The sequence below is a fragment of the Rutilus rutilus genome (genome assembly GCF_951802725.1).
Source record: "Rutilus rutilus genome assembly, chromosome: 6".
In the NCBI taxonomy this organism is placed as follows: domain Eukaryota; kingdom Metazoa; phylum Chordata; class Actinopteri; order Cypriniformes; family Leuciscidae; genus Rutilus; species Rutilus rutilus.
In genome coordinates this window covers 48971662-48983878 of record NC_140214.1, presented here as the reverse complement: position 1 = coordinate 48983878, position 12217 = coordinate 48971662, and the positions used below count along the sequence as shown (strand labels likewise).

General features: G+C 37.9%; 1 protein-coding gene and 1 long non-coding RNA gene across 2 annotated transcripts in view; one reads left to right on the top strand and one right to left on the bottom strand.

The window, feature by feature from the left end:
* Positions 1–494: 494 nt before the first annotated feature.
* On the bottom strand, positions 495–11384 carry LOC311291916. The gene is made up of 6 exons (XR_014627629.1): positions 11051–11384; positions 8970–9237; positions 3951–4011; positions 3141–3222; positions 757–886; positions 495–632 (listed from the first exon to the last, which is right to left on the bottom strand). It is a non-coding gene; the product is annotated as an uncharacterized lncRNA (long non-coding RNA).
* LOC311291910 (uncharacterized protein) overlaps positions 10437–12217 on the top strand; it is a 24222-nt gene continuing 22441 nt past the window's right edge. Inside the window, exon 1 of the mRNA XM_084411265.1 lies at positions 10437–10887. Coding sequence (XP_084267391.1) covers positions 10809–10887 — 79 coding nt within the window. The 5' untranslated portion in view covers positions 10437–10808. The remainder of the gene's footprint in view (positions 10888–12217) is intronic.

Here is a 12217-nt window from a genome sequence, read left to right as displayed (position 1 = left end):
TTTCCCACACAAAGACCATGTGACTGACAAGAGAGTTCACTCCTCCTATACGCTAAAGAACCGAGAGTGGTCATCCAGTCTCTTTGGTAGAGACTGAGAGAGAGAGAGACGAGGAAAACAAACAAGCATGCAAATGGAATTATCGCGGCCGGAAAAATAATCAAGCTCATTTTTTTTTATCGTGCGATTAATTGACTTATCGACTATCGCGACAGGCCTACATGTTGTTTTCCATTTTTTGTTTCAACAGAGCTGGAAACTCTGGTAATTTGAAAATTGTTGGCCAAGTTTGTCCTGAATTTGTCTCATGAACTATATTAGATGATGGTCCATTTCCACCAGATGAAGTGAGCACTAAGCTACAGGGCAACATAACCATTATCATCATGATTGTCGTTATTTCTTAATATATTTCAAAATGTTCAATTGGATTGATGCTGAACTAAAGTTGAGAAAAACAGAAAACTTCAGATTTAATTAAATTGACTTACTCATGATTCTTGTCCATACTCTTGACGATATTCAGGTTGTCCATCATTCGATTGAATTTAATTCTTTGTTTTATTATTGGCACCAATTGCTCCACCATCCTCTCATTTAGTGCCAACATGTATCTCCATCTATTTGGTGTTCTGGAAGAGAGAATACTAAATTGTTATATCAAGAAATTAAATAATTAACATTTTTAACTTTTTGAGATGAAAATGAAAAAAGGGGGAAAATGGAGGGGGAAAAATATTAACAAAAGGGACTGACTGTAATCCAGTGTCTAAGTGGTAATGTTATCTGCCCATCTGACTTCCTGTAACCATCAAGGCAGTGGTAGCCAATCTCCTCGCCAGGTTTCACAACAGTCCATTGATGCTTCTCCTCAACAACATATGAGCTGAAATGATTGTCGAAGTAGGAGGGAATGAACATTTTCCCACACAGAAGCCAAGTCTGATTGACACAGTATATTCCCCGGATCTCCATAAACACTGGTATCTCCTCTGCATGCACTGTGTTGACAATGATGTAGTCTCCCACATGGTAAGCAACATTGTTCACGTAGATGTATTTTGTTTTACTGACAGTCACAGGCACAGAGGTTGTTTGAGACATTAAGGCTTTGCGTGCGTCAGTTGGCAGAGACTCCACAGGAATATTTCGTGTGTCTGCAGCTTCAGTATTGATACCTAGGCAATAAGTATCTGAGTGTTCCCAGCACTGTCTAAATTGATGTCGTCTGGCAAGAGTCTTCGAAATGTTTTTAAAGTTCCCAAGAACTGCGGCCACTCTTTTAAAATACTGGTGTTTCGCTTCAAAGCGGAGACATGACAGATGCACCAGAGGACCATAAGATAGGATTAACCTTGGATAATGGATCATGTAATGCATCTTCGGGGTGATTTTACCAGGAAAATGTTGATGGAAAGTGGACAAAAACTCAACTATTTTCTCTGAAAGATATGGAATCCAGGATCTCCTTATTACAGGAGCAATGACAATGTCCACTATCTCTCGAAGAAGGAGGTAAAGACTCCATTACAGTCGGTTTCTGGAATTTGTTCTGCAATCATGAATGGCAGTAGTCGAAAAAGAGTAAGATTCTCCATAGCACTGCCTCCCAAGACAGCTCTGTCTGAGAGTGGTACAGGTTTTGATAACCTATATGGAAAGTTCTCAATCTCATAATTTAAGTCACTTGGTGCAAAGAATTTCGATTTTAGCCACTGGGAGATACTTAGACTAAGGACCATTGGTATGATCCCTTCATGGAAATCATGCATAATGTCCGGTGGAAAGAGGTGTAACATTGGAGAGGGCACATGCTCCAACTTTGAAAGGCAACAGGCATTAGTGATCCCATAGACTGATGAGTTTGCTGAATCTTCTTCAACAGCATCAGGATGATACCTGTAATTGGCAGCATTCCTCATGATGAACTCATCCTCTGTGAATTTAGTCTTGATGTCATTTGCATTTGCCAGACAACAGCGGCCAGTTGAAAAACTTCTGGTGAGTCCTGCTAAGGCACGAGCAGAAAGGTGATCTGCTGATACAGATGCCACTGTACTTTCTCCGTCACATGACAACATAAGCCCAGTAGTTTCCAACATTGCAAGATCAGTAATGAGAGGCTGAAGTACTTCAGCATAAGATGTTAGTTCATTTTTGAGGAACCGATGGTGGACCAGTGTTGACAAATAATGGTCCAGATTTCCGAGCTTAAAATAGACAGCAGGTAGTTTGTGTCTTCCTCTTTTTGAGCCAGGTGAATTGACCACTTCAAATTCATCCACATAAAAATCGAGACGTAAGCTGTGAAAAGTCATGTGTCTGTTTGATTTAAACATTTCACCATCTGTGAAATCTGTGAGAATTTCATCATTTACAGATTGGGCTCTATTAAGAGCAGCCCAAGCATCTTTGTTCTTTGCAACCTTTTGCAGCAAAGCAAGCAGAGGAATGTCCTGGAATGAAAAGATTCTTTCATTCTCTTGTTTATTGGGGCATATCTCAATGGGTTGTATCATATCCAGCTCTTTGACGCAGTATTGTTCCAGCATCCATTCAGATCTGATGCTCTTAATGCACTGCTCAAAAAACAAGCCATTACTTAGCAAAGCCTGGAGCTCATGGTCATCTTCTATGTTTATTTGCTTATTTGTCAGATGAAAACGGATGGCTTCAGTGTAATGTGTGATAAATGTGTCGCACACTGTTCTGAGATCTTCGACAACACTTTTCTGTACAACTGCTGGCACAGTGAGTTTTTCACGAATTTTTAAAACAAACAAGCAAAGGCTTTTTTTTTAAACCTTCAATTAGTTGTTCATGAGTGAGGCTGCAAGACTTTTGATCAGTCTGTACAAGGTCTCAGTCTTCTTCTGGGATATCTGATGCTAAATCAGGCTCAGCGTGTTGATGGCTGTCCACTGTATGATTGCGTTTGAACAGTTCCTTGTGTTTTCGATAAACAGTAGGATGTAAAACAACTACTGTCATGGCTGCACCCATTAAGTCCACAAGTTATGTGGAAATGAGGCTCATGTTGATGGTATGGTCCAATGGGTTTGAGTAAATGGGTAAGATAGAATGTCTTCTTGTTGCACAGTGGGCAATTATAAACAGTCATTGTTGAACTATTTACACACCTTCAAAAGACGGGGCAAGTGCAGAGAGGTCAGCCGGCAAATGACATCAGAAACTGTCCACTGCCTCACATTAGAGATGTCCCTATAAAAGCCAATTCATGAGTCAATTCTTCAGCTCATCAAGGATATATTTATTTGATGAAAAATACAGTAAAAACAGTAATATTGTAAAATATTAAAACAAACTTAAAATGTTTTCTATTTTAATATATTAAAAAGTATATATTATTCCTATGATGTCAAAGCTGAATTTGCAGCATCATTACTGTAGTCTTCAGTGGCTCATGATCCTTCAGAAATTATTCTAATTATGCTGATTACAATAAATTAATAAAAAATATAGCCACAAACGGCAATCATTGGGGCCCAAGCACCAATGGCCCGTGTGGACAAATAGTGATTCAATTGAAATGTATAGTTTTAGTTTAGTTATAGACTGATAGTTTCGAATTTTCTGTTAGCCTCCCGAACATCTAAAAAAAATTAACGAAACTTAGCATGTTTGCTCAAAATGACGTGTTCTCCATATGTGCAGAGTTTTGAGAAGTTTGGACTTTGTGCACAAAAACATATAGGAATAATAGTCATAAGAGATGTATGTTGATGTATTTGCTAATAAATTGCTAAAAATAATATGTATATATATATAAATGAGAAGGAAGAAGAAAAAAATCAGTACAAACACAATAGGGTTCCTTTGGTGCTCGGACCCCTAAAAAAATAAATTGCTGCTAGTGTTTTAATGAATAAGGCCTGATTGACAAGAACCATTTCAGTTATTTCGAAGTCCAGAAATATTGGCCTACTTACATTTGTTGCCGCTCAGTGAAACCCCGATTTCATAGGAATAAAGTATAGCCTACTGGATGTTCTGAGGACAGAAAAAGACCAAAGGATTAATGGTTAGGGTAAATAATAATATACAGTTTGTACAGTATAAAAATCAGTATGTCTACCATAACGAAAATTAACCATGTTTTTACTACAAATAAAACAAAAACATGGTTATTATAGTTAAAGTTATACCATGGCAACCACAAATGAACCATGCTTTTGCTACACTAACCATGGTTTTACCATGGTATTTGTAGTAAAACTGTAGCTATACAAATGCTGATCAATCCGACAGAAAACAATGTTTAACGTCACTAGACTTTTACTATAATAAACCCTTAGTTCATTTTCGTAAGAGTGTGGAAAGTATCCTTAAAACATGTAAACTCAACTTGTGTGTATGTTTGTAGCCTATGGACAACGAATTAACACAAATACCAATGGCAACAAATAGTTCAATAAAAAAAGAGCGTGCTGCATTGTCTAAAAGTTAACATAATAACTAAAAACATTGTTTTGTGATTTAACAGTGCATGCTCATTTCGTCCCACAAAGTTCTTTCGTTAGCATCGCAGCTAAAACAACTAGCCTATTCTGCTATAAGTTAACGTTAAGCCTACTGTCAATGTGTAGCCTAACCTTAGCCTAATATTAAGCGGTTAAAAAGCTTAAAACAGACATTTTTAAACATCCATACAATTAAGCGTGTTAGTGTGTCAATGTGTGTACACATAGTATATATTTTGAATACTAATTCTGGCGACTTTACTCACCTTTAATGGGGAGGTCACATGAAGGAGTTATTTTGATTAAATGAGCCGTTATTTTTTTATTTTTTTAAATCACCGCTTCTTGTGTTGCGCGCGAGCAGGACGCAAGAGAGCTCTTCTTCTTCTTCTTCTTCCGATTAATAATTATATTAATAATAATAATAATAATAATAAATTATTTTTTCAAAGATTGTAATCGGTTTCATCATGGCAATAACAACATAAAGATAACTAATTGTATTAATTGTTGAGCAGTTTAAGCAGCCTGTCCTGAAAGCTATTTAATTCAGTAAAAAAAATGATTAATTCAATAAAAATACTAAATTTCATATATAGGCTACTGCTGTTCGTTTGAGGGCATGGTGTAGGCTAACCACTAGATGCCTATAGGCTATATTAATACAAATCTACTGGGTTGTAAAATGCCTAGTTGCTTTTTTTTTTTTTTTTTATGTTTAGGCCTATATGAAGTGTAATGTTTTACATGAGTAGCCTATAGTCAAACCTAAACACAAATCATTACCCATAATCTATTCAATAAAAATGTAACAAAAATGAACAAAAATGTGTGATCTGATCTCAACCTCTTGTCTTCTGGCTAACTGGTAAACAAACAATCTCTCTCTCTCTCTCTCTCTCTCTCTCTCTCTCTCTCTCTCTCTCAGGGTGTCTCTGTGTGTGTGTTAATAATTATTAACAACAATTGATAACAACAACAATAATAATAATAGGCATAAACTGTGCTGAAAGGCTGTAGGCTACTACATCTTAGTGTGGCCTCACAGAACTTTTGGGTTCCTCCAGATGCTGGCTTTTACAAAACAGATCATCCAGGAACCACTTAAATGTTACAGGTCTTACAAGAACCCTTTCATAGAATATGAGTTCCTCTATCTTCCCCCAAAGCACTTCGACGTCTCACGCTAATGGAAAGGTGCCTCCAGAACCTCAAAACTGAATACAAAGTGCTTAAAGAATCAGATAAGTTCCTGAATGAACCGCAAAGACAGTCAATGGTTCGACCAGTAAGCCTATTATAGGAGAAAGAGCTTTGAGGCACTTAAAATAGGCTACATTTGGAAGTTCATCGAGTATCTGACAGGATATTTGAGGCACCTTTAGTTTTTACATTGTAGATTACAGCGTCGGTTGGGCAGTTGTTGAATTTTGGTTGGAATAAACCAAACAAAAAGGTGAAATGCATGGCCGTACACTTATTACCAGCTTCACTTAAAGCTAACCAGATTTACTTTATTTAATTTCCATTTTAATGAAATCATATTTTGTATTTTAAAGTCACCATGATGGTGGTTAGCGTTTGCTTTAGTTGTGCTCTTGACCCTAGACTCTTTAACCCCTAAACAGGTGGGACGTTTGCCCATATATATTTAGAACAATAATATCTTAGTAAAAACCTCAAATAATATTGACAAACTATATATCATTTGAAAGCTTACAATCTCTAGTTTTCATATTTGGTGGCTGTTTTTAAAAAAAAAATTACACAGGAGCAGTAATTTATTAATTTGCAACAAGAATATTTAATATTCATTAGGCGTGTTTAGGCCTTTATTTTGAAATAGAAATAAACATGAAAAATCATGAAAAATTGGTAGAAACCTCAGTTTGTTTTGTTGTTGCCAAGAGTTCAAAAGATAACACCAATTGAATTTTATGAGAAAAAAAGGTCTGAAAATGTTTAGAATATGAAGAAAAATATTATGGATTCCTCGAATTGTGATGTGGCACGCAGCGAGCTATAATGCACATATGTGCTCTTTCTATGTTTATTAGAGGTTGAAAACAAATCAAATACTGCCAAAACACCCTGAATAGGATGTATACTTCATAAATTGTATGAAATTATGAAAATACATGGTTCAGATCACTCAAAACATATATGAAAACGGAGACGCCCTTATATGGTCAGTAAGGAAGCTGGCTGTCCATCTAGTGAAAAAGTTTGGTACTGCGCCCAAATAAAATCTTACTGAAAGCCTATTTTTTGAGATATCAACCTAAAATTTGGAACACAACTTGTTTAGATTTTTGGCTTTAATTTTCTAGCAGTTTTAGAGTAAAATATATTGTGTAATATATATATTTTATATAAAATATAAATAATAATATTTTTACATTCTATATTTTCATAAACTCAAACTTGTATAACTTTTTTTCTGTTTCACTTTCATAATTTATTTCACTTCTACAATAATCTGGCAAATGTCTTCTTAAAAACAAGACCAACCATATGTCTATATTCCAAAGCATTCTTGAATTACAACCATTTAAGTTTGTATAGTGATTTTTTTTGTCTATGCGAAAAAAGGGGGGGGGGGGATGACAGTTAAAGGGTTAATATAAAAATTTCTCTGGCTGTTATAATTGTGTGTTTATAAAGCACATCTGTTGTAGCTAAAAAGCCATGAGATCAGGTGATGTTGGCTGTTTATTGATGATGAAGATGATGATGATGATGTAAATGCCTGAATCCCTGATCTTATTCAGTGTCTAATGCTTTGATCATATAGGACTTGTGGGTTTAATATTGTTTTATTCATAATAGAAGTCATTTGATTCTACAGCAGATCTAGCAGTGTTGTTTATCAAAAAATATACTTGGTTTTTAAAACTATTTAGTGCACAAACACCTTTCATCTATGGCAGTACTTAGACACACACAGACATCAAGAAACAGCATATGAATCTCAACAATGGTGACAATCAAACAAAATATCCAGATAATCAGATCAACTCTGAGCATAAAACAAGCTACAAAAAATCCAGCTGCATAATTTAGTAATGCCGCAATGCATGCTGGGCGATATGGGTGAGTTTTGATTGGTGGTACCCAGCATGCACTGCAGCATGAAGCATTTCATTGATTTTCACCATTGTTGAGAGTCATACTCTAAGTCAGTGGTTCTCAGCCTCTCCTGCAGGGTTTATGATTTAACCCTGAAATGGCACACCTGATTCAGTTAATTAAAGGCTTAATAAGTAGTTGACTAATTCCTAAAAACTACTCATTAGCTGAATCAGGTGTGCCACTTCAGGGTTAAACCAGAAACATGGCCTGTCAGGGAGTCCCTGCAGGAGAGGCTGAGATCCACTGCTCTAAGTAATAATGTAGAGGAAAAAGTTTAATGCACTAAATGTTTTAAAAATCCTTTATATTATTTGACAAACAACATTGCTCTCATGCTGTCAAATTAATTGGCTTCTATTATAAACAACATTAAAAACACAAGTCCAATATAATCAACCCATTAGACTCTGAATAAGATCAGGGATTCAGGCATGATGATTTCACCATTAATAAACAGCCAACATCTCCTGATCTCATTTTCTCTGGGCTTTTTTGCCACAATAAATGTGCTTTATAAACACACAATTATAGCAGCCAGAGAAATGTTATACTAAAAAGGCAAGGGTCCAACTAAAGCAAACGCTAACCACCATCCCGGTGACTTTAAAATACAACTATTGATTTCATTAAACGGAAATAAATTAAAGTAAATCTGGTCAGTAATGAGTGAAGCTGGTAATGCTGTGTGTGGAGGTGTTTACTCCTCCTCTGCTGAGATCTTCACTGGTTTAATGTGCTGACATGCAGTTTTTGTGCAGTGCTTATTCCAACCAGAATTCAACATCTCTCTGACGTTGGAGCTTGACGCCAAACAAACGTTGGGTTTAGACGTCGACCCGACTTTCATTTCCAACCAAAATATGAGGTCTGACTGGTTGGAGTCCAGCGTCTTCCTGACGTCACACTGACGTACTGTGCCTGCTGGGAGGGTTAGCGAACCCAAGCAAATAATCCAGTCATTATTTCCTCCCCTTCATGTTTCAGAAGCTTCAAAAGCTTCATCAGATAATGCCAGGACTGAAAGTTGGGCTCCAGCGACTGATATTGTATGAAACCAGCAGAACAAACTTGACAAAAATCCCCTTTTGTGTTTAAACAATAAAAACCAGAGGGATCTAACAGCATGAAAGCAAGTAAATAATGGCTGTGTTTATATGTTGAGGTGAACTAACCCTTTCACCCACCAGAGAGAAATTGTAGTAAATGTATGCATGCATTTTGTTTTATAGTAATACCTTGACGAAATAAGCAGCTTTGAGCGTTTCAAACAAGCTTTACAAAAATCAATCACATTTATGCATTTGGCAGATGTTTTTATCCAAAGTGACTAAATGCATTTATTACAGGGACACTGACCCTGGACCAGCCTGAGAGGTCTTGGGGATCTGGAAGCTCTGCGACACCACCCTGTCAGATGCTGATGGGCCAGCCAGTGCAGGAACACAAGGACCTCGATGTCCCGTTCCCATCCGTGGTCAGATCCCAGTCTGACTGCAGCGATCAGGGACGTGATGGACGGCAGAGACAGGCGAAGGTGGGCAGGGTGGTCAGCCGCTTCATCAGGATAGAGCCGCAGAATGGGAACAGCTCTGCTGAGATGGCAGTGAGATGTGGGGTTCACCGCCTGGAAATACATGATAGTTTGTTACAACAATAAGCTTGAATAAAGATGTTTCATGTGGTATTGACTTGTATATGTATTGATGATATCTTTTATTTATTAATTTACTTATTTTTATTCATGTTTGTTGTCAGTAAATACAATATATTCATTTCATGAATTCATGCATTAATCATTGCTTGAATAAAAATGTATGTATTCACATCAGCTGCATTTGTCTAGTGTGTATTCATGCATAGTGATGTCATATGACAATACAGCAGTTTGCTTGTTTTACCAAAATATATCATTTTCATAAAGAACATTTTATATAATTAAGTGTTGGTCAGCATTAGTCATTATTATTGTGCATAAGTGTTGGGGTGGGCTAGTAATGCAATTCATTCTGGGGTAATCTTCATTTTTTCAGTAGTAATACTGGCTTTGTTTGAGTATAAACTCATCAGTCTTCTTCGAGCAGCTGCCCGTCTCCTGTGTGCACACACTCGTCTAACTACTGCAGACATGCCAACCATTGCAGACGCTGATGAAACCCGTTCTGGTTCGGCTGTACTGATGCAGATGTCGGTGCACCTGTTGCTCATAACTTTTACATTGTTGCGCTTGTGATAACGTCATAGGTCACATGATAACGTCAACATGGCGCATGATGTCCGGATCGCATCCATACTCAACGAGATTTGGCTATAAAGTAGTTCTTTTAGCGCTCGTTAAGTAAGTACTTATTGAAATTAAGTACCTACTCATTGAGTATGCGGTTTCGAACACAGCCTTGTTTTCCTCCCCCATCAGCACACACTCTCTCTCTCTCTCTCACACACACACACGGGGAAAGGACTGGTTTCCCATGAGCACACACACTCTCTCTCTCTCTCTCTCTCTCTCTCTCACACACACAGGGAAAGGACTGGTTTCCTCCCCCATGAGCACACACACACGGGGAAAGGACTGGTTTCCTCCCCCATGAGCACACACACACACACTCACTCTCTCTCTCTATCTCTCACACACACACACACACACACACACACACACACACACACAGGGAAAGGACTGGTTTCCTCCCCCATGAGCACACACACACACACACACACTCTCTGTATCTCACACACACACACACACACAGGGAAAGGACTGGTTTCCTCCCCCATGAGCACACACACACACTCACTCTCTCTCTCTATCTCTATCTCTCTCACACACACACGGGGAAAGGACTGGTTTCCTCCCCCATGAGCTCACATTATCTCTCTCTCTCTCTCACACACACACACACACACACACGCGCGGGTAAAGGACTAGTCTTGGTTCCTCCCCCATCAGCACACACACACACACACACTCACTCTCTCTCTCTCTCTGTCATACCAACGCTCCTCTAACACAGAGATTACAGAGCAGTGTTTGATTGATGGCCGTCATAAACATTCCACACACTTAAGCACGAACAGTGTACATTCATCAGAGCTTCAGTTCGTCGATATAAACACAGATCCTCCTGATCACCACACACACACACACACACACACACACACACACACACACTGGAGAAGAAGGGCGAGTCTCCTGCTGAGATGATGATGGAGCTTATTAAAGAGGAGTGTGAAGACATGAGTGAAGGAGTGAGAGATGAAGACACTGAGGAACAAAGAGGTTCGTGATCTTTCTTCAGTAGCGATAGTGACTGTAACTGCGAGTATAACTGTGTGTGTGTGTGAGAGAGAGAGAGAGAGAGAGCGCGAGTGTGTTTAAAGTTCTCCGTCAATTGCAGGGTTCCCGCCTGTCCTTATGTCTTAAATTCAGTAAATATGCTTACATTTCTCAAATACGTTTTCGTTTGAAAACGTATATTTTTCTCTCTGTTTTGTCCTTCCGTCCACACTGAGAAAACGAAGCTTTGATTAGGGAAAGACGAGGTGTATTCACCCTGCTGAGGGGGATGTGATAAAGCCTGGAGTGGAGCCGAAGCACGTTCCTCTCTGCACGCTAAGCGCTCTGTAATCACTCCGCTCTGATCCACTCCGGGTCTTCCATTCCCGCTCACGGGAAAACTGATCCGTCTTCACTCCATTTTTAAAAGTTATTAATGTTTTTATTTTTTATATAGGCTATATATCATGAATGTCTGAATTTATAATACTATATGTAACATTTATAATACTATGTAACGGTTTGGAAAGTATTCTACACATTTAATAAATATAATTACACAAATATGTCCAAATGTAGTGAACGCGCCTATAGAGAGAAACGCACATTTTATTCGGATTACACCACTATTTCCCTGAATATTGCATTCTAGGGCTGGGTATCGATTCAGATGTTCCAATTCGATTCGATTTCGATTCACAAGCTCTCAAATCGATTCGATTTCGATTAAATTTTCGATTTCTCGATTCGATTTTCTATACTCGATTCTCGATTCAACTCAATGAATATAGATTTAATACAAATACTATATTTATAAAAAAGAACAGTGATCATAAGTCTATTAAGTGGATAATTAATAAAAAGAAATGAAGAGCCACAAACCTGTATATTAAACTCTTTTATTTTAGGTACACTTGGGCACATTACAGAACCCATCTCTAATTTTCAAATGCATACAATTATGTTAAAGGGTAACTAAACCCTAAACCAACTTTTTTTTAGATAATGATCTGTAAGAATGGGGCTTTATTAGTGCTGTTCATTGATTCAAATAACTTTTTTGACATTTGGGTATAAAGTGTTTTAATTCTACAATATATGGTGTAAAAACGTCTGAGTGCTGCCCTCTTCAGGTTGAACGGAGGCTATTGCAGTTGAATTTTCCTATTGGATGTTTGCGGTGGTACGTGACGTAAGCGGTGGCAGGTGACGTAAGCAGGTTCCAGCTCACCACGCCGTTGGATGAGCTAGCGTAGATTTATCTGTATTTAGTACAGTGGTCAGGAGGCTATGTAGGTGTAGTGTTGCTGGTTGCAACAGCACTGCTGGACTG